At 37.2% G+C, this 23,987-nt stretch overlaps 1 protein-coding gene across 3 annotated transcripts in view; it reads right to left on the reverse strand.

The window, feature by feature from the left end:
• Positions 1–23,987, reverse strand: part of WWOX (WW domain containing oxidoreductase) — a 515,980-nt gene that overhangs the window by 371,437 nt on the left and 120,556 nt on the right. For all 3 annotated transcript variants that reach the window (XM_074157833.1, XM_074157835.1, XM_074157834.1), the window contains exons 7-8: positions 19,109–19,294; positions 15,196–15,460 (exon numbers count right to left, since the gene is read on the reverse strand). In XM_074157833.1, the coding sequence (XP_074013934.1) occupies positions 15,196–15,460; positions 19,109–19,294 (451 nt within the window). The remainder of the gene's footprint in view (positions 1–15,195; positions 15,461–19,108; positions 19,295–23,987) is intronic.

Consider the following 23,987-nt stretch of genomic DNA (forward strand, 5'->3'; position numbering starts at 1 on the left):
TTGAGAATCATTCCTCTAGATATTTACATGATAAAGAAAAAAAAAAAGGACAAGAAGGAAAAAAAGAAAACATTTTTCTCTAAAATCATTCAAAATATACTTTTCTTCTATTAAAAAAGAACATCACAACAATATAAATGTTTAGGGAAACTGGTCATCATCTGAAAATTAGGCAGAAACAGCAAATTCCTCACTTCTATTACATTTGATTATCTCAAATAAAAGTATCCTTTCATCTACAGCATGTGTTGTCTTTGGGCATGTCATGGTTGAGAAAATTACCTACAGCTTTGCATAAAGGTTTTAGTTTAAATACCTGTAAAAGGTCTTAAAGTACCTCATCTAATATTCTGAAAGACAATAAGAAAAGGGCTAGGCATTTTTTTTTATTTGTACTTGAATTACTATAATACAGTAAATAAAAGAGCCTTTAGCCAACCGTTACCTGGTTAAGTGGGAAGGAAGCATACTGTTACTAGTAATAACTTTGCCATTTTCAGTTGGTACCCATTAACATACAGCAAAATAACAGTCTTGGACAGAAAACACAGACAAGGTAACAGGAACACGGTCAAAAGCGTGAGAATCAGCAAAGAGTTCAAATCAGTCTGAGACCTCCACTATCCGCCTTGGAAAGTCCAGATATCAATACTCTGCAGCAGCTTTACAGACTGTCTCCATGGGAAGACCGTATCACCTCTGTCTTCTGATACAACAGTTATCAACCAAGTCTCATTTTACAACATAAAAAATACCCAGGCCACTAGAAAGTCTCAAAAGTAAATTTATCTTAGTGGATAACAAAGAAAATTGGTAATTCATTTACCTCACCTCAACAGATCAATTCAGAGAAGTTTGAAAAAGCATGGTTGTAACACTGACAGCATTTACCGTAACAAATAAACTTTATGGAAATGACAAACCAACAATGCCTGACAACAAATGAAGAATATGAAACAAACTTTCATTTGTTTACTCTTGACTTTCAGTGCTGACACTTATGCAGTCAGGAAGTCATTCGAAGTAGTTTAAAACATATGCTTGGGAAGAATTCATAAACATCTCCCAAAACAGAGAGGAACAACGGACTACAAATATTTCAGTCGACATAATGTTTAAATAAAAATAGACCGATTTCATTCCAGGTCTCTAAGTCTCTATTTCAGATTCTGGATAACCCTTTCTTTCCAGCGTCTGAGCAGTACCATATAATTAATTAATGGATGTATCTGCCAGCAAAAGAGAACAGGGAACGGAAGCAGGAGTCCTAAAGTTTTTTTTTTTATGATGATAGTGAACAGGAATGACCACATAATTTGGCCCAGCCACATTTCATTACCAATTATAAACATTATTTTAGGGGAATAGATTAGCAATTAGATTGCATTTACAGGAATCTTTGCTGTGGACAGTGACAAAGTTTTCTGATAAGTCTTCTGTCCCTTCCTAACAGCAGGAAAAGCATTGAGCTGTGTGTTCAGCTTTGCAGGCCTTGAGTAGACATGCACAGGATTTGATTTTTCAAGACAAGTGATGGTCTGGATTGTGTTCTGAAGAGCATAATTGGCCTTAGTTGAAGGCCAATTAAAATGCCAGGTTACTGTCTATTGAATAAGCATAGATGTAATGCAATAATGATAAATTTCACCTTGTCACCAAAAATAAGGTCAGATATTGTTTCGATAAAAGACATTTTATATGAAAACATTTCCTTTAGAAACGTAAAGCCAAAAGGAGACAAAAATATTGTATCACAAGTGGAACTGCCAGCTTTGTTGATACTTTCTGCTATAATTCCTTTAAAAGCTGGAAATTTACATATATTTCTCATCAAAGGAGTGGAAGAAGCCAACCCATAATTTTTTCTCACAAATACAAAATCATCTCTTTTGGTGCACAAGCTGAGAGAGAAGCTCACTTTACACACACTAGTTCAGCAAATGGAATCAGTGTAGCTCTAACACCATTCAGCTCAAGGCAATACTTTGTTTCTTGGCAGAACTAGTTAACTCATTTCCAGTTTACTTATGATATCTTGACAAAAAACACAATAAATGCATTTCCCAGAAAAGCATTTCTTTTACTGTCATTAAGTATGCATAAAATAATAAGTTTTTACATTTACGCCATGAGATTACTAGCAGAATTGTAACATGTGTGCCCAGTCCACATGAGGAAGTATGGAAAGGCTTTTCAAACGCCCAACCACTCCAAGACTCTGCCTACCTGCTCAAGTGCGCCGGTAATTCGGGGCCTTTGCCAATGGGAAATGCAATGGAGAAATTCCTTTCCTCCAGAGGCCCAACGCTGCCCTGCCATGGAAAGTCACCTCTTCAGTATTGGGGCAGGGAGCATCAGGACACCCAGTATCCCTTTGCAGATCGCACCTCTGCTCCATAATTAACACTGTTAAATCAACAGCACTATTTGGGACAGGATGGACTATTCGACATGGGTAGGCAATCAGATTCAAAGTGACACTGTTACAAAGTCATTATCATAAAAAATTGCCAAGACAGTTGTTTTATTTGAAGTGCTAAATTAGTTTTCTTGTACTGAGAGTATTCATCATAATGTAAGTTTGACATTTCAGGACAACATTTTAATAGTAATGCTGTTCAGTAGAAAGAAGTAGTGTTTCCAATTTTCTAGCAAAATGAAAAACCCTAATTACATTCATTAATAGATTACAGTGACAGACAAGGTAACCCTAAGAAAAGTAACTACATTCAAGAGTGCTGAATTTAAGTAAAAACTTTAATCCTAGTATTTCCAAGTATTCTTACACTCTAGCTTGTAAACTTGAAATGCTCTTCAATGTTTTTTGCATAATGGTGAGTACAGCATTCAAAGAGAAATCAGTAACAGTGTGCCAGTTCAGCACAAGGATTTTCAAATCTGTTCCTTTTATCTAAAGTTTGTTACTCTACACTTGAGTAAATACTTTCATAACCAGTTAGGCGTCTCACCAGCCATTTGTATACACACAATCATCTATAAGAAACAAAAGAAACTAGCAATGGTGTGATCAAACATTAAAAATAAGCTCACAGTAAGTTTCAGCTCCTATGCTGAGTAGCATTCTTCTGAATTCATAGCGATATCCATCTTCAATGCATGAAAGTTGAAAGTACCACCCACAGAAGCAACACATGTATGAGAACTCCATTTCCGGAAAAGTCAACTCTTAAGATGGAAATCCACAGCACTAGCAAATCAATCCTGCATATTTCTGACAAGTAGATCTTGTTTTTCAAGACAAACAATTCTGTCTCAAAAATGACTTTACTTTTATATAAGATGCATCATCCAACATTGCTCTTTATCTCATTTCAATGTGATGCTTTTGCAATTAATAGAATTCCTTAAATACCTTCTATAGATTTTTTTGACATGCACAGAAGACTGTGCTGTATCTATAGTGATATTTAACAACTGCAAAAACATGTTGTCACTAAAATAATGGATGGAATTTGACTATGATGTTTATATTTACTGTCATCCTCCTTGCTAAAAATGGGTTAATGCTACTACTCTAACAACTTCCTAGGAAGAGCAAAATAAAGAGATTGGAAAATCCAAATGACTCAAGCATTGTAAGTCTCAAAGGAAACTTTAAAAGCTAAGTAAATTCAGAAATTCTCTGATTACAAATCCTCGTACAGATTATTGCAAAACTAATAAGCACTGCATCATTTGCTGTGCATGTTTATACTGAACTAAGCACAATAAATTCAGTATTATGTTCCCTTTGGCCCCTGAAGAGAATGAGTACATTCTGCCACTTTATCAGAAGTAAATCATACAAACTCGGGCCATATAACACATAACAAAACATGGAGCCATTTTACTGTTTCAACTGGCAAATGGTTCCAAGCAAGTTCTTTTTGACAGCAAATTTTCCTCCTCTATTCTTAAATGTAATTCTTGAATACTATAAACATTTAAAACAACTCTTTGAGACATTACCTTCGAGGTATTTAACATACAATCATACATTTGGGCTTTCTTCCTTTTTTGAGAAAGGTGAGAATCCACAGACAGACGACTAAGACAGTAGGTTAAGAAAAGGAAGAGAAGAGGCAGAAGGGCACATCATCTGACACTGGCAGTAAAAGCTACGTAAAATTAAGGATAACTTTTTGGTTTCATTAATTTTTCTAAAACATATATTCCCTCTTTCTTCCCCTTCTTTAGAAACACATACACTCTTACCTAGAAAGAAGGCACAGGAACAGTAACAAAACTAGGACTGCAATAGAAAAAAAGTTGAGGATTTGAACAGCATCTAACTCTAGTTTTTCCAGCAACTCTCAGACAGTGATATACAATGGAAGCTACTGAACTACAAAATACTAGTGAATATCCAGTGGAAAAACTAAACACACTCCCTAAGACATTCTCATCAACCACAGGCCTATTTCCCTCTACATGGGAATCCAGGCAATGCTCCGAGCTGGCCAAGGAACACCCTGCAGTTTGAGTTTTGCCTTTAGAAAAAAAAAGAAAATTACCACACATATCCGTAACACCAAAAAACCACCCCAAAACCAAGAAACCCAACCCAGTAAGTTCCCTCACATTTTCCTCAGGAGAAAAAAAGATACCTTTATATACAGTAAACTTCGGAATAAAGAGCTGACAAGAACTAGAAACGCTATTGGGATCACAGTAGGATACCTCCCAGAAGCCTACAAATATGAATTTTCTACACGTACATGTACATTTTCAATAGCTTTCCTGGAAGGAAGTTTTTAGGAATGTTAATTCAGTTCTGCAGTTATCATATCCGGGGAATGCCAACATGATGATGAATGACATCACACGCGAAAAACAAACAGGCGAATCACTTTTTTTAGGAAAACAGACTCTTATTGTGCTCACCTATCCAGGAATCTTACGTATATTAAATACCCAAGTATATTTTTCATTTATATATACATAGAGCGAGATAGAGAGGCACATAAACACACTTATATATGTAAAAATAGTGAGAATACTGAAAAAACATTATGTAGTACTCTGTATTTGATATACAGTATTATTTTTGGACCGTGCAAATATACTTTTTTAATGACTTTGCTCTATAAGAAGGGACTTTCTAGCTCAGATTACTTGGACACTCTTACTGTTTACTCTTCCATCTTTTTTTGTAAAATCAGAAGAGATTTCCCTGAGAAGTTCAAATAAATAAGATATCCAGCTGCACAAACACGATACATTCTGTTAGATTACTTTGGCGTCCTAAGGAATATTTGACTTTCTCTGAATGTAAATGATTAAAGAGAATCCATCATATGAAACTGATTGGTGAACTGTTTAAAGTGGTATGGCACCTCTTCAAAGATGATATAGAGAGAAATGAAAAGACCACGTTACGATAAAGCATCTCAGATATCCAAGGAGTTCTAGGAAAACTTTCATGTAACTAAGCACTGCATCCCTCAATTAAGAAATAGTATTTAAATGGTAGTTCCATAAAATAGGACCTACGCTGCATTCTTTTCTAAACAATTTGGTATTTCATCTATTCTAGGTACGGCCAATAAAAGCTTGGGGTTTCCTGAACATCTGTCCATTCATAAATAGCAACTTCAAAAAAAAACGTAAGGAAAGATAAACCATGTTCTGGAATCCACAAAATTTATACTGCTCTGTGACTTATGCTCACAAAATGACACGGGCTAACAATGTTCAATTATGTAATTTCATTATTTTTACCATTCACCATTTTAAATTTGGGCATGGGATTTTAACTTGTAGGGGTCAAAGAAACAAAAACTAAACTTTGTCCAGAAACATTGCTTTTGCTGAACTTTAGACGTGTTTATCAGCAGCTCTTTTTCTGAAAGAGCTAACTAGAAGGTTTAGCATCAGCAGGTATGTATGTGCGTATACAAGACAAGGAAGAAAGAACTACAAAGAAATAAAAGATGGGCTGCTGCCTAATTGCCACGTCAAGTGACATGGACAAGAAGGCCTCAGTTCAAAGTTCAGTGATGCAGGAGGAGTCTGGATTTGATTCCCGCTCATTTAAGGAATAAACAGCAAATTTACATTTTAAAAAAAAAAATCATAGCCAAACACGATTCAATTCTTGGACTCTAAACTCAGTAAGAAATATGATTTAAGAGAATAAAGTTGAGAAACTGAAAAGCATACTAATGAAGCACAATTGCTTCTTACAGCCATTCATTTACAACACACACACACATCCATCATTAAGGTCTTCTCACAGCTTCGGAAATTTGGCAGATGGCAACAGTTTGAAGTGGAACCCAGATCTGCCATCTTACATCTTAACCCACATAGGATTTGTTTTTCACATTTAATATCACTCATAGTACCATAATTTCAATAGCTGAAAATACCTGGTTCAATTGAAGCACCTTGTATAACTTGTGTTTGGCTGTACTTAATATACTTGCTAGCTGTACAGCATAGTAGCTATGTCCATCCAAAAAGTTAAAAGTCGTTAATGAAAAATGGGTTTTAGGGACTACTTTTCTATAAGAAGTTGTCAGAAACTCATTCCTAGCTAAAAACTCAAGTTTTATCACGGTGAATATTTGAGACTATCTTTCTAGAAAGCTGGCAACAGATCACTGGATCATTATAAAAGAACTATACCGCACTGACTCTGCTTTTGATTATAGTTATCTCATTCATAAAAATGTTATCACTATTACTCTTTTGTTATTAAAGAAAATGAATAATCTTGTGATTTATGTGCTAGCTGGTAACTAAGGAGGTCTGGACCCTACTGTGTTATTTACAACAAACTGTCTAAGTGACCTTGCTCAGGCACATGAATGAGAAACTGTGGGGTCACAGGCAGGGTTGAGTCACCTCATCTGCAGTAGCCAGAACCGGAGGGCTCTGGGGTGCAGGGATGGGCACCCAGAGGGCTCTGCAACACAGCAAAAGGCAATGGTGGACTTCGGGGCACACTTGCATTGGCTTCTCAGCAATGCATGGTAATTTCAACCAGCAATTTTCACTGCTAGTACTATGCTAGTAGCATAATCTGAAGACTGTTTAAGAGTGGGCGAAGGAAGACCAGTAGCAAAGATAAGAATTAATACCATGGTTTGGAGATAAATTAAGAAGACCTAGGCCAGCGCATATCATAAAAACTGTTTTAGACTGTAACTGCCATTTTCCTAAGTTAACAGTCACATGTTTGCAGTACCACCAAATAAATGCATGAAAAAAGTAGAGGCAATCAGTTTCAGTTTTTAAAATTATCTTCAAGACATTTAAGTTCACTTGCCTGTTTATACAGGAAATCACTAAATTTTAATGTAGATTATTCCCAGCAAAAGTTACTGTCGTTAGCTAAGGACAGAAAAAGAGTACGAACATGCACATTGACTTTTTGGTTTATACAACTCAAGTATGTAATACATCCAGAAAAGTTCCTCACTCTGTATTTTCCCTTACATTCTCTTTCCTAATCTATTATTTATAACAAAGCTATATGATAAATGTTTTGCTGTTTTCTTAGCAACGCTTGTCAAGAAATACCACATTTATGTAAACTACACAAGAATATTTTTTTGTGTGTGGGCACAACTCAGAAGTGTCACAAACCTGTCCATAACCAAAGTTTTAACATTATACCTATGTGGCAAAGCAGCATACACTCACTTTTGAGAGAGAACATATTTCTAAACAGTCAGGAGAAGGAAGGGAGGCCAAGAAGTTGTACATATAAATCCAAAATATTATCTATTGCTGCTATTAGCTATTTTATTCCCTGAAAAAACATAATAAAAACATGAAAATAATTTTTCACAGAGCACTGTGAAAATATACTCCCATGAGGAGAACTCTTTTTTTCCCCAAAAAACTTTCAATTTTCATCCTATTTCCACAACTCTTTGTAATACTTGACACTGAAAAAAAGAATACCTGTACAGCAATATGCAAAATAAATGGAAACACAGAAATCAAGACCCTCAGAACCTCAGAATTTCAAGCATTTTCAAAGTACTAAATTTCACTACCTAAGCACCTAAAAAAATCTTTTTTTATAGTCTCTTCAAACTCACAGTTCTAAATTTTAGTCATCTTTGCCCATGGAAAATCGATACCTTACTTGTTTTCAGTTATTGCAGTAGATAATCAATATTTGCAGCAAATAAAACAAATGATGATATTTCAGTACAAGAAAGATCTCAAGAACATTACCACAAGGATGAGGCAAATTCCTAGCAGCAAGTATAGTAATGACAGAAGAAAACAAAGGTAAAAGGACAAAAAAAAGAGGCTAAATATCCCCTGTTCAACTGTTTCTGTCAGACTACAACATCTTGCCTGTCACCCAAGCACCTCCACACTCGTAATACAATAGAAATTTCCTTCCTTATGGTTTCTCAAATACGTTCTGAGCAGATCAATGCTGCGTAACACCTCAGAGATGCCAAGGCACTTCAGCTGCAGTTTAGCTCTGCAAGTGACAGTGAGTAAAAGAGAAAGAATAAGAACAAGGGAAAACCAGGAACTTGAAATCTTCTTTGGAGGATTGCAAAAGAGCACAAGAAAAAAAGTACAGTGAAGGAAAATCTGGGACTTTTGGACAAGAAAGAAATTATGGATGCATCATAACAGAGTGCAAAAATAAAAAGGATTTACTTTTAAAACCTTTTGTTAATCACTCATTATTTTATTTGTAAGCAGCTTATACCCACAAATCTGATACCACTCAACTACTTAATAATGAGGTCTGTTTCTAGACGGTGTTACACTCTCAATAAAGAAAAGAAAATAAAGGAATGCAAGACTGACTTTCTGCAAGTTTTGAAAGAGATATTCTGTTCTGTGTTGTTAACTACCTATGAGGCCAATCTTTTTCAGATTTGAGGCGGGAGACAATAAGGTATCGGCCAGGGCTGGATGTGAGGTTGCACAGAAGATTAGCATTTGTGGGCAATTCAGACCTGTGTGCAGACATTCCACAAGGTGTATATATAGCTTTCTAATCCAAGGCTGCTTTTTGAGGCTGAAAAATAGGGAAATATGCTTTTTAATTTCAAATTCTAATTTAATTACATGTAATATAGAACATTATAGACCAAATGTTTCCCTGCCTTGCAGCCCACATACTTGGCAGGGCATTCTGAAATTCTGCAAGGATCTAGGGGGAGAGGAAGAAATTCCTTACTTCCTCCACAAAACTATAGGGCATAACAGAGCTGCTCCACAAAGAGCTATGGGGGTGCGTTGGACACAGGAAATTCCCCGGCCATTGCTCCCCCCGAGCACCGCTCTGCATGCTGAGATCCTGAGCTGTTCTGTTTGGCACATGGATAGGTTTTCATAAAGACTTTCCATTCCTGTGGTGTGGATTATGGGGGATGGATTTAGTTTGCCCTCATACTTCGTGCTACATTTATTTTAGCAGGAAGTTAAAATATATATCAGTTAAATGTAAGTTTGATAATAAACTAGCTTATGTTACATTTTATTACTAGATAGGACACAGAAGTTCTAAGTGCATAGAAGAATTTTTTGCATCATCTTTCCAAAATGATTAACAACTAATTTGGAGGCATTTCTTTACCATCCTATTAGAACCAATCAAAATATTCTTCCACATATGCCTTCCTTCCTTTTAACCAATTCAGTGAATTTTAAACAACAGTATTCTGCAAGGAAGTGTATGCTAGTGGGGTTCAACAAAATAACTATCCTTCCACGTTACTACAGCTACAGTCCACAAACCCGTGTGTCAACAAAAGAGAGCTGTTGCTTAGAATCACTTTAACATTTACACTTTAGGCATTAATCCATGAAACAGGAGAATTGCGTATGTGATTTATACACTCTCTGCAACAACTGCTAATATCCAGTAGATAGCTAGTTTCCTTTCACTCTCCCTTCCTCTTTCACTTCCTGCCCAAAACTCAGTTTGAGAAAAGAAACTGCCATTTTGATCAAATCTAAACTGCAAGGCTCTTTTCAAAAAGAACTGACTGTTGCTTTCCAAGAAACCACAGTGCATTTTCAGTAATGTCTTAGGGAGGAAACAGAGGCCAAATTCTACTCTGAAACACACAGATACCCACCCTGCCCATGACTGCTCTTGGAGTTGAACATGCACAGCTGAGGGTAGAATTTGGCCTGAACTGTGAATTCAGTAATGGAAGCCAACATCAACTCAACACAGCCCACACAGATCTTTGGACAGCAAAAAATGTTTACTTAGGGAGGGAATACTATCCCCAGCTTTAAGGGTTATTCCAGCTTCTTTAGCAAAGAACAAGAGAGAAAGAGAAGAGATGATGAGACTGCAGGGCCTCTTTTGGGCTTCTATCAAAAGCAAACAGATGTGATCATTAGGTAGAAGCGAGTCACTCCTATAGATGCAGATTCATTTCTTGCCAGAATAGCACTTCTGAGTTGATGTTAAGTGTGAGCGCAAATCATCACATGAAATTTAAATTTAGACACTTCCAAATGTGGCAAAAGTAAACCCAGTGAAGCAGTTGTAGGCACAGGGGTTTCCTCCTGCCCCTATGAGTGTTGCAATACATGCCACTGCCTAAAACACACCTAGGATAGTATCCAAATGACAAGAATTCATTGTTTAATTTAAAACTAAGACATGTAGAAGACTTTGGGGCCCTTACAAACACCCCTTGTAATTCTCAATAGCAAATACTTGAATGCAAAATCCAGTTCTGAAAAGCTACTATCTTTTGGGGGAGGAGGGAGAAATCAAAGAGCAGTTCAAGTATCAGTCTCTTACACAGTGAAAAATTAAAGGCAGAATGGTCTTACTGCAGCTAACTGGCTGTTTAAAGGTGACAGGTTGAGCTCTTCTAGTTGTAATTTATATCTCAACAAGAGAACCAATGTTTTATTCCCAACCATTAAAAGGGGGTAACACATCTGCTAAAACTCTAGCACAATGGCTGGCTTCGCACTGCAACAGGAAATGTAACCCAATAGTCTCAGAACTTATACAAACCCTAGCCATTTCTTAATGTAAAAGGATTTGAAAACTCAGTTCACTGAAACATCTGTTAAGCTCTTGCTACTTTAACACATGATATTCTTTCTGCTCTGTTACCTGCCAACAAAAATATTTGGGTCTGTGTAAGACTATCACAAGTGTGTGATAATAGCACTCTGCTTCTAATTTTATATGCCATTGTACACTCACAAAATTACCTGGGGGTGACACTAGATAACACACTCAGTGTAAGCTCAAAACTTACAGTAAACACATTTAATTTTAATTGTGTATCTAAGTAGTAACAAATCAGATGGGTTCTGAATGACTAGCATCAATTTAAAACAAAAGAAACAGTCAAACTCTTGTTGAGCCAACTTTCAAGAAGAGAAAGAAAGAGAGAGAAGGAGAAAAAGGGAGTGAAAGACCACAAAAGAGAAAGGTAAAAGGAAAAAAAAAAAGATTGAAAAAAAGCCCAAGGAAGAAACCCCCCTAAAGCCTTAGGCCAAACCAGCTAAGTATATGCATGGTCTACATAGTTACTTTCAGAGCTTCTCTTCCAATCTGTTATTTACAGTGGCCACTTGTTTCAATTTACATTTAATTATACTATAAGCTTCTCCAATTTACTGGGTAAGTATATAGTGGTAAGTAAAAAAAGGGGCCTTTTGAACATTAGTAGAGCTACAGTTACTACAATAATAAGATGGTAATTTATTTGCAACTATTGCGTTCTACAAAAAAATACTTGTTCTCCATTTCTGTCTAGAAAATCCTTGTAGATTTTAGATCACTAAAAGAGGTGAGCAGGAGGAAATGAATAATCTTTCAGTTTCCAGTTTTCTACTTAACAAAAGTACTTCCTGTATGCCTGTAACCATCAGAGATTTAAATATTGTCTTATGCTTCAAAAGCTGCCCAGACAACTCACTGTCATTCAACAGAAGACTTCACTATCACCAGCACAAACATAACTTAGTTTTTATGCTGTAGACATTCACAAAAGGTTTGGAAAATGTCAAGTTGCATTTCTTCTTGCAGTAAGGTATCACCAGTTACAGAAGCAAATAAAATCATGCCTCTGAAAGCACACTTGAAAGACAGACAAACCCTCCCTAAATATCTTTGTTCTTTTAGGAAAACCAGATTCTAAGTGATCTGCAAACCTTTTCTTTAAGCAGAAACTTAAAATAGCCTGACTTCACAGAGTGTCCTAATTACTGAAATTAACTCACCGCAATCGCAGCAAATAACAGAAAACAGGTAAGTAAGACTGCGATATTAGAATACTGTTTCTCAGTGCGTCAGGGAATCGGCTAAAACTGAATAGTTACCAGCAGTGTTTCCTAAGCTAAATTCTGTCATGCTGAATATCCCAACTACCATGTGCAAGAGGCTGAATGACCTCTCCCAAAAATGATGATTCACAGTATGCAATAGCATTTCTTAAGAAAATACTACATCTTCATCAACCAAAGTGGAGCAATTCAACATCCAAGGGGTGAACAGCTCCATTAAAAAATATATATTTCAGATACACAGTTTATATTTCTTAATCATTGGAAACAAAACAAAATAATTACTAACCTGTTATGATTTCTAGTAAGTAAACTTTAAATAGGTTATTTTATAAGTATCGCAGAAAATTATGACAACTGCATCAAAGGCGTGAAGACTAATTTCTCAGTAGCAACTTGCAGCCAGGACAGAATGTAAGAATTATATTGTGGAAACAAATGTATTTTCTAATCTTCTCTTGCAAGACTTGGAAACTTCAAAGTTTCCAAAAGAGCCCAAAGTCAGAGTGTTTTTCTGAGCTATCCACCAGCTCAGTTGCAACTGCTTTAAATGCTGCTGCATCATGCTGCATTGTGCAATGCAGACATCCTTAAAAAACACAGGAACGAACAGTTCATAACCTTGGGACTGCAGCTTTAGGCTTAAGATGCACGCCCAGTATTCTGACCAAAACACTCATCTAGACTCTGGGGTGAGCTGCCACTCAAGTACTGAGAGGAAGCCCACAAAAAGATGCTCAACAAAGTCTACTCCAGGTTGGTGGCAGCACAATCCCTAAAAAAGGAGAAGCAGCAGATCATTCGCTCCCTACAAATCTTAAAATAGAAAAACTCTTACACTGATGATGTTGAGAATTTCAGCTCAGCTTGTCTGCACACTCAGGAAAGGGCGCTTTTCCAGTTTTACTGGCAATCAAAACATTAGTAAGGTTCAGGGGAATATAGCAATTCATATCAGAATACGGGTTATAAAACTGGTGCTCACCCTCAACCCATACCCTCCATCATAACTTTCAAATAACCTCAGTGAAATACATACAAACACGAAGGATTTAGCGAAGTGATTTGGCTTGGACTAGACTGCACTCTTATTCAGTCTGGATATTTTTTTGTACTATATTTTGTATTCTCTTTTATATATCACCCATAAATAAATAGATACTATAAAAAAGCAATCTATCATTTTAAAGAATTCAAAATGAACTTCAGTGCTGTATTTTGTTCCTTAGAGGATGAGATTATCTGAGCAACAAACACAAAAGGTTCCTTTGTGAAAATATGTCAGAGCAAATAAAACTAACAATTCATAAAAGTTCCACAGACTGGATCCTTTTCACGGGACATTGATAACATTCACTTATCCATTCTCAGGAGAACTTCAAGAATTTGTTTTACGAACTATCCCTAACACAGCAGAGATACAGTTTTAAAGGTCCTGGTCAAAAAACACGCTGTTGAAAGACATTATTACTTGTCCCAAGGTGCCAGAATGCTCGCTTACCAATCTCAGGGCCATAAATAGGTTTTGCATACGTACAGGCTGCAAACTGCAGGCAGAAGTTAGAGGTGTGAAGACTCTCCTGACTGACACATTGTCAGTGCACCACGCTACAGTGTCTGTATTTTTGCTCCACGGGTCTTACTGAAGATCCAGTATTGTTCAAGAAGCTGTTCATTTTTGGACATGTAAGCAGATTTTTAAACACTGTAAGATCTGTTTTCCACTTACATTAACCCAGAATAAATTAAGATTAATTTCATTATCTCAATGATAATTAAATGTACACCGAATGGTTTTTTGCAGCTATCCATACAAGTTCCACCACCGATTTGCTCAGCCACTACGGGTTATGCAGTAGATTAAGCTACTTAAGGATGGATCCCTCTCCTTCCACAATTCCTTCTCTGCTCTTTCTTCAAATAAAACCAGTTAATTTGGTCTATGTCACCAGCTCAGGGAGACAGTAAATTACGTTACTCTTGTCAGTTGTGAAGTCTTCTGTAAAAGGGGCCTAGTTTGGGCGTTAACAAATTGCCACAGCTAGATGAGTTCTGCAGGGGTATGAAACTTTTCATTTCAGATTCATAGCTGCAAACACGCAAGGAAGACGGCCTCTCCCCACTCCCCTTTTGGGAATATCCTTCTTTGTCAGTGAATAGGGATGAGAAACAGTCAATAAGGTTAAAGGAAGCCAGTTCTCAATGAAGTAAAAGTCATCCTCTGCCTAAAAAAGACTTTGGACTCTTCATAAATAACCTGGGTCAGAGGTTTGAGGGATAAGAGCAACCCCTCCAAGCGCTGGAGATGCTGCAAATTCTTATATCATGAAGCCTCATAATGTTGGCTATGAAAGAACTGCGCAGCCTTTCATTATGTCATCGTCCCAGACCAATGGAGACAGAGGGAAAACACCCATTGCCTTCAGCGCTTCCTAAGAATTGAGAAAATTGTTGGGTTGTGGTTTTTTTTAAATATGAATGAAGGTGCTTTTACCACTGAAAACACTTTCCCTCAGCCATTAATAATGTCTAGTATCTTTTCTAACTAGGGCATCTGTTTACATAAAAAATGCAGTCAAGTGTATTCCACTTAAAAACCAAAGCAATTTTTTTGATGTTTTACGTATACTGAGCACAGAAATAACTCTAAACTATCCCACACCTAAGATGTACAACTACCTAAATCACAGTGAAAATCGTATCTTCAGACAAGGAAGTCATGCACTCCATCTAACAAGGCACCTTTACTGAAAATCTAAAATGGTTGAAGAACCCTCTTCTAGAGCGCTGTCTTGGCATGATGTTTGTCATTAAAAGCAGGGTCGTAGTTATAAAAGGCAATAGGTCAAAGCAGATACAAACATCTGGATTTTTATAACTTTACTCCCCTGATTCGAAAAATGAAGATGTGTGAAATAGTGTAAGCCATTCACTTACCATGGATTTGGTGAAAGGTCGAGCCAAGGTAAACAGCAGGGTATACACCCACCAGTTGCGATGAATGGAGGAGTACATCATATTTCCAGGATGGACTGAGTTAGACGTCACCCCATGGGGAGAAAGGCGTCGGTTCAGCTCGTTGGAGAACAATATATTGCAAAGCTTGGAACGGTTGTAGGCCAACATAGCCCAATACTCCTTCTTAGATGGAGAAAGCAGGCTGAAATCGAGTTTTCCAGAGGAGTCTTTAATGTCTGTAAATCTGAAAAACAGTAAATATGCCTTAGATATCCCAGAGTTAATTTCACTCTCATTAAGAACAACATAAAATGTAGACAACAGAGTAGAACTTGGATAGAACCTACATAAAACAACAGCTTATTTAGCAGTTGAAAGCATCTACTGGAAATTGCCTGAGATCCAAGGAATAGTCCCATATAATATAGCAGTAAAATTACTGAATAATTAGCAAAAGCAAACAGTAAATAAAAACAAGTCAAAAAGGCTTTAATGAGTTAAAGGCATTGTATGTAACTTACAAGTAACTTTATTTTAAATCCAAAACAAGACTTTTCCATAGATCCATGAAAGCACAATCAACTTGGTGGAAATAATGTAAGATAAAACAACTCTACATTAGCAGCAGAGAAAAACAGCATCCTTTCGTTTCCCCTTCCTCCCTTCCCCTGATTATTTCATTCAGCGTTCACATACTGCACACTTTCATTTAAGTGTTCAAGTAACTATAGATGAGTCTCACTGCCTCTTAGACTCTTTTTTAGATTAAAAATTGATGAATATAAAGAGGTTATAACCTTGGTAACTTGCCATCAATAGTCTTATATGTTTAAAAGATAAATGTAAACAAACCCAAAATGAGTTCTGGCAGAGTATAATGTTTATAAGTATACCCATGGCATGGTTGAACACAAATCAAAGTAACTAGTTGATGTTTTTTAATTGGGTCTGACAGAGTCATTAAACACCAGCTGTTTGTTTCTTTCCTTCTTTTTTTTTTCTTAATAACAAAGTAGTGAATTTTCTAAAGACATTTAAATAAAGAAAAGGAAGTTTCCATATAGCATTTTTTCCCCCAATTCTTACGATTTGATTTATCAATTTACTGGTGTATCTTAATATTAGAAAATAATACTACATTTACAGATCTATGTTTCATTCAGAAGAGCTACTAAAAATAAAAAGGATTTAGCAAGCTCTTTTTAATACTCAGAGTTTTCAGAATCAGCTGGGGAGAACAGGGATAAACATAATTATAGCACACACTAGAAAAATGTTTTAAAATATCTTTACTAATTTTGCATCTCATGCCCAGAAATGAAGAGATCAGCTGGAATTTCTACATTCATTCTGTTAGCAGAATTATAATACACTCAGAGAAAAGCAACTACAGTATTTGAACTCAAGAGGAATCCAGGATGTTACGTATCTTGCAGAATTAGCCCTTCAATTTGAACAACAAAATTCCTCTTTCATAATTTTCAGTTAGATAAAATACATTTCTGAAATTAACAGGACTATTCTGGGAGGAATTTCCTATATTCATTCCTCAAGTAATCATTTATGACACCAAAAATAATCTATAAATAAAATACTTTGTGTATACTGTATAACGGAAACACGGTGGCATATTTTGAGTCCAGTCCTGCAAGTGTGCTTATGTGAGTCAATCTTACTTATGTCGGCAATCTCATTGAATTCAGTAGGATAAGGGCTGTACAATCAAATTAACAACACAGAAATAAAGACAGAAGGAAAGTCAACCTACTTATTATTCTGATTTTAATATGATGTGCTTTAAGTACCCAAAAGCTTAATTTAAACAGAATTCATTTGTGCTGAATCCAGAGAAGTAACTAGAAACGAAGGAAGAACCAGAGAGGCAAATAAATATTTTGCCTTGGAGCAGTCTAGTATAATATTTTCTGCAAACACGGGACTTTATTTTTCCCCTAACAGGGGGTCTTGACTCCAGTGAAAAGATCCAGCCAAGGTTTATGGAAGTAATTAGATACCAACACTTCTGTTTTACAACATAGTTTAAGGCTCAGAGTTCTCAAGTAGGTCAGAAAGTACTACTACCCAATAACACCTAATGCATAAACTCACTCCTTACATCAACTTCTTGCCATTAAACAGATTGGGGGAGAAAGCACGGTTATTTGCAATGATCAGTTTAAGCATTAAGATTTGCCATAATACATGAATTGGACCCCTTAGAAAAAGAGAAATTTACTAGTTGCGTTTATTATTGTACTCCAAAGTAGACTGTTGTTACTTATTTCTTGATGGGCTTCTATAAACCTTGGCTGATCTTACCAAGTTAGCAATGAGCACTTTAAAAAACGTTTTCGAAATCACAGATAAAGACGTCCAGGGATGTGAGCTCTAGTTACACATAGCACTTAATACAGTGAAGAACAAAGATGTCATTTAAAATACTACCAGAGATACAAATTTACAAAGGGGAACAAGCAGCTGACAATTCAACATAATCTCCCATTAAATAACAGCTCATTTATACGTATCCTGTTGTGCCCTGCACATCTGGCAAGTGATTGGACTTGGCAGATTTATTTCTAGAGCTATCTTGCCTGCCCCGCAGTAGCCTCCCTCACTCCTAACAGAACTCTGCTACTTGCTTTCACAAACCTGGTGTGATTTGCAAAGATAAGGATGTCCAGATTTTGTTACCACCTAATTACTAGACATTTAATGTCTTTTAACACTGGGGAGGATTATTACTGGCATTTTCTATTGCTTCCTTTCATTTCAGCCATCATAAATTTAAAATGGTAAAAGTAAATCTATCTGCAGTGTGTCATTTATACCATAAGCCCCTGTGTTTGGAAGTGATAAAGGTTTCAGCCTGACCCTTGGCTGGTCTCTCTCTACCAGGTCCCTGGGGTTACATTTTATGGAAACATGATTAAAAAAATAAGCTTCATTCTGGGTCACTAAAACATTTCAGAAATATGAAGGCAGGGGAAAAAAAAAAAAAAAAAAGCAGCACTCACACATTCTTCCTTTTGGTTTGCTAGAGCTGTTACACATGACCAAAAGTGAAATAGAAATCAACAGTAATGTTTAAAGCTGGACATTATAGGTCTAATCCTGCAGTCCCTGAACTAAATCAGAAGGCAGTAAGTGGTTTCAGAATTGGGGCGTGCATTTTGCACAAGGAACTTTATTTAAATCAAATCCATCTTTTCAGTTATTAACACAAACACCACAAGCATGTCTGAAATAAAGCAAACCTCATCAACGTCTTTTTTTGCCAAATGTACTTCTCCCGGCAGTAGAAGAGACGAGCATCTAACATTTTAATTAAAAAATTCACCAAAAGAGGCATGGCCAGATTTCTAATATGTATTAACTACACTACTTCCCATTTTACAATTATACAGCTAATGTCTGCATTGAATTCCCTAATTTCTCATTATAAAACAATTGGATTTCATCTAGCGGTTTTTAATTGCATTGTTTCTCCTGCTAAAATAACTGCACATTCTTCTTGGTAAGATGTTGAAGTTGTTGAATGACAAATCAATATAGGTCATGCCATTCAGATTTAATCAATTATTATTCCATCTCCTCACAAAATCAATGAGTGGTCTGAAATGCGGCGAAAATCTGCATTCATACAAAGAATGATCAAAAAATACCTACATACTATTATAAAACTAGAACACACTTTATCCACCAACAGAGCCAAATCCAGTAACATCCACAAGCATTAATAACGCTTCTATTTTAAAAAAAAAAAATTATTCAAACGCAAATGCTTTAGAGCAAGGCCTTTCATTTTCAGAAACTTTCACCGTTCTGCCATCACTGTTTTATACTGTAAGGATTAAAGGTTTCACCTAAATCAAAGGTAACATTCACCAACCTGTGCGACTCCGAGGACACCATCACAACCCTAGCAGGAGATGACCGGCATAAAACGTCTTCCAGAAGCTGGACAAGATAGAAATGTCCCAAGTGGTTCACCTGGAAGGTGGACTCCAGGCCGTCCTCCGTCAGGCACCAGGGAGCCCCGAACACGGCTGCATTGCAGATCAGGATGTGAAGAGGCCTGAATTATCAGAAGGGTTAAATAAAAACCCCAGTCAGGAAAAATGAATTCAATGAAATACAATTAATCACGTTCCTGCGTGGACTGGGCCACGGAGAGCCTTGGGGGTAGGTGTGAAGGCCTCGGCAGAGGCGGGGCCACAGGGTGGGTTCTGTGAGGAGCTGCCGGTTCCGGGCGGTTCCTCAGCGGCCCCACCACAGGGCACAGCCCGGCCCCTCAGCGCTGGCACCGCCTCAGGGGAAGCGTGTGTGAGGAAAGGCAAAAGGCCACAGAATAGAAAGGAATGAGGGGTAAAAGTGAAGAAGAGCGGGGTGAGAGGAGGAGGAGGGATTCTCCCGCCGCCCCACACTGGGCAGGTGTCTCCTGAAGGGCCTGTGGGGAGGAGCCTCTGCTGCAGCGGGGGAAAAGCCTGAGGAGGAGGGAGCACAGAGAGGAGCCTTTGTGTACTGACCACAACGGCCTGTCCTCCTGCAGGGCCAGGGAGGCAGAGGAGGTGAGTCTGGGGAAAGGGCAGGGGAGAAGAAGGGAGAAGGTGGTGTTTATTTTAATTTTTGGGTTTGTTTCTCGCTGTCCAAATCTTCTTTAATAAATAAGCCCATCTTAAGATGCCTGCCAGGGTGAGACCACGCAGCTTTCCCCACTTTCTTCAAAAACACCCAGTACAATGGTAACACTTTGCATCTGGAGAACCAACAGGACCATAGCAAACTCCGTGTGTCCTGAACGTTCGCAGCAACAGTGGTCAGCGGATGGATGGCTGACACACGTGGGCAGCTCACCAGAAATACCTCAGCACTATCAATGTTCTCCCAGTTGCTAATCAGGAAACAGTCTCTTTCTGGAGCATTTAGAAAAGAAACTTTTCCTATCACTTCCTTACGTAGGATACACATCTATTCATGACATCTGCACGGTTGTTAGGGGAAAAGCAATTAAGAAATAAGGGCTCAACGCAACAAGGCATATGCCCACGTTTTATACTTCCGCAGCTTGTGAAGTACACTGTTAAAAAAATCCTCCAGCAGCTGTAATCTTTGGTAGAAAAACTGCACACGAGATCCTTTGAGACAGAATCCTTCCCCGCTGAACTCTGCTAACCCAGTTTAAATAGAAACACCATTAGGAAGGAACTTGAAATGAAGCATTCCTAATTTGCTTTGCAAAGGTTAAGATCCTACCAAACTAAGCTAGAAAAGAACCTAGACTTTCACATACCTCTCTCATTCAAAAATCAGGTCCAGAAAACTTCAAATTCCTTGACGTCTCCACTGTAATCTGAGGATGCTACACACCTTGCAGCCTTGCCAACCTCCACGGCAAGATCAAGGACAAACACCCTTTCTGTTCTTTCTTGTCTTTTTTCAAATCCTTGTGAAACACAGCAAAGACTCGGGTTCTCAGACCTCAGATGGATCTACATTTGCTAGATGGTTTCATCTCTAAGGCAATCGTGGCATCGATAGTGTATTCTTGTCCTTGAGTCACAGCCTGACGCAGCAGACCTCAGCAAGCATACCTGAGCTGAAAACCTCAGACTTCAGTCTGCATCTGGCATCCCTGGCCCTGATACAATTAAATAGGAAAGGTCACACAAAATAATGACGGCCAAACAAATACCTTTCATTCCTGCACTTACCAAGCACTAATACCTGTGATGTCCGAACACCACAATATTAAGGTCTGTCACGTTTGTTAAGCCCGCTTCAGCCTATTATGTCTTTACTGCAATTGGCCAAATCCCATGATACAAAATCAACCACCCAACATAATCTCTAATTCTTAAGATACTAAATGAAGCACAACTTGGAAAAATAGCTGCTTGCCCCCTGTTCAAGTACTTCCTCACATTCCTACACACAAAAGATGACAGGAGACCCAGTCATATCATTTTCCTGTGTGGTTGAAGGACACACAAACTGCAACTCTGAGCATCTGCAAAAGGGATTCTGGAGAAGAATGTGAAACATGAAGCCCTAGGTTTTCAAACAAACCTTAGTAATTAGAGTCCTTCAGGCATGTTTAAAAACCCCAGATTTAGCCCAATTTTCAGAAAAACATTTCTGGGGGAACCGAATGCACCTTAGCTGAATAAGCACTGACAAAAACAGTACGCTGTATTTCCTTATTAAAATAAATTTTAACTTCAAGCCTGCTCAGAAGTTACCAATGTAGTCTGCTTTAATAAGAAGTTAACAATCTAATATCTGTACCTGTGCCAACTTGGAAAATTTTAACAAAAAGCTTCAGAAGCAGTATGAAACACCTGTGTAGTTTGGGAAGCTCATTTTCTGAAGTGCTGAATTTCTGATTTGCTTTTTGGTCAGTGACACTTATACGCATAACATCTTCACGTACATACTACACCCACAAAAGAAACTAAAGATAAAGGGGGGTTGTCCTTTTAAAGGCAAGGTTCTCTCCTTCTGTTCAAACCAACTTGTGAAAAAAGGCAGTTCTTTGTTTTGTCTTTGCAGCCTCACTCAACACAGTGCAAGCAGGCTATTGAACTAAGATATGCGGGATCATATTTTTTGAAAGGTACCCAACCTTTCAAGGCATATTTTATTAAAATGTTTTAAACCCAAATTCATTTTGCCTGTTCGAGATGCATCTGCCAAGAGGAAGAGAAAGCCTCACGAAGGTTGAAAGTGCATGTGTGGAAACTTTGGATGATTCATCACCTCTTCTGAAAGTTTATGAAAAGCTCTAGCAAGAATTAATTTACAGATTTGTATGTCTGCTGGGAAAAAGGAAGAAGTTTCTTCAACACAGATGCAATTTTTGGTATAAGAGCCTCCTGTATGAGAACTGAAGCACGAGTACAGCAGTAATACAAAAAATACCATCGCCGTTCCCTGCAAAAGCAAATATCGCGCTTTTTAGAAGATCGTAATTCTATTTGGTAATTGTGTCATATGTACTGTGAAGTAACAGATCACAGTAAGAGAGAAAGTACTCACATACGAATCAAAACTATATTCCACCTATTCAAATTGTAGTATCCTTCATTAATACTAATTGCACAATAACTACCAGAGGCAAAATATGCACTCTATACCTAAATCTGTCAGCTCAATTAATTGAAAAGATGATTCTAGAATTATAAAACTATAAAATGTAGTCACTTTTAAATTGTCAGGGAATTTAGTTGGGTTTTATAAAAGAAATAAAATTATGCTTCAGTCCCCTTAATGAGATCTGTATTTTTCAAACAACATTTTGTTCTAATTTCTTAAAGTAAAAGTAATTCAAATTAAAAGAGTCCATAAAATTAAAAGTATTTACAATATTCTTTTAGAAAAATCTGTGAAGAAATATAAAAATAAACACAGAGACATTTTAAACTAATATCATACTGAAAAGGTAGTACCAGATTCCCTTTTAGAATTCCTTTATTTTTAATTAGCATTAATGGTTTTAAATGGTTAAATAACTGATTTCTTTAGAAAAAGAAACCTAAAAGGTTGTATCAGTAGATACTGCTGTTGTACTTCACTTCAGCTCAGAAAGAACTACCTCTCGGGTTTGGATCCATGTCCATTAAGCTACCGGTGTCTCTCGTCAGACTGCTAACGGAGATCCAATTACTGAAAACTGTCATCAAAGTTTTTGTGACCTGGACATTTACACACCAGGAAATGAATGAGATTACCTATGTAACAGCCACCATATAGTTATGAGTTTCAGCCACAGAAGACAGATTCTAATCTCAATGGTGCAGAGCTGTATATCACTGAACGTATCATTATGCAGGAACAAAATTTTTAAGATACATGACAATTCACACCACACATCTGGCACTACAGCTTTGCTTTATGACAGAAGTATTTTTAAGTGATAGCAGAACCATGACCTTGATTTCACAAGTTCATTAAAAACATTGCTGTGATCTCCATTAGGCTTCCTCCTGAGCCCAAGGAAAAAAATCCCCACTTGGTTTAAAATAGTTTGTAATTCTACATCAAAGCACAGCTAAAGCCAACAAAAAATATCAGCAGCAAAGGAAAATTTTCTTTAGTGTTTACTCCTGGTTTAGACATTACCAAGCTGCTCCCTCTAACCATAAGCCTATTTGATATTTCTGGAAACGCTGTATAGTTAAAACCCTGCAGAATGTTTTGAAAATTTACCCCTATGTCTCCTTAAAATGTCTTCAGTCACAATGTCTTCAGCTACAATTTAGTGAAAGTTAAAAAGCACATTGAATTTACAAGGATATTCTTAATTGTGAATCTCTCTGCTGAAAACCACCTAATATCTGGTCCCCTTCCTGAGTCTGTGATGACTAACCCTTGCACTGGGCAAGTCATTCAGATCTCATATGCAGTGCTCAATTCACCATTAGAAACAACAAAGCAACCCAACTGTTCTGCACTTTTGAAAATACATTAAGTGAATACATTAGAGAGATACAGAAATTAAGTTGTTGCTATAAATCAGTTAGTTATGAAATTTAATAATCAATTTGTTAGCACCTGATGTAAAACTCTGATCTGCCAGCAGCCTCCCAAGCTGGCTGTGTGCAGCAGTAGATATTTCCAAGGGAATTAATTACTGATGATTTGCAAAGGTAAGAATAATATTTTTCAACAAATGTAGCCTGTGCACTAGGAGGTTAAACAAACACCACCAAAATGTCAACAGAGTTCTTGGCTTTGGTGTTCTCCCATTTCAAACGTAATGAAATAGTTAA

The sequence above is a fragment of the Numenius arquata genome, chromosome 13 (genome assembly GCF_964106895.1).
Source record: "Numenius arquata chromosome 13, bNumArq3.hap1.1, whole genome shotgun sequence".
Taxonomy (NCBI): Eukaryota; Metazoa; Chordata; class Aves; order Charadriiformes; family Scolopacidae; genus Numenius; species Numenius arquata.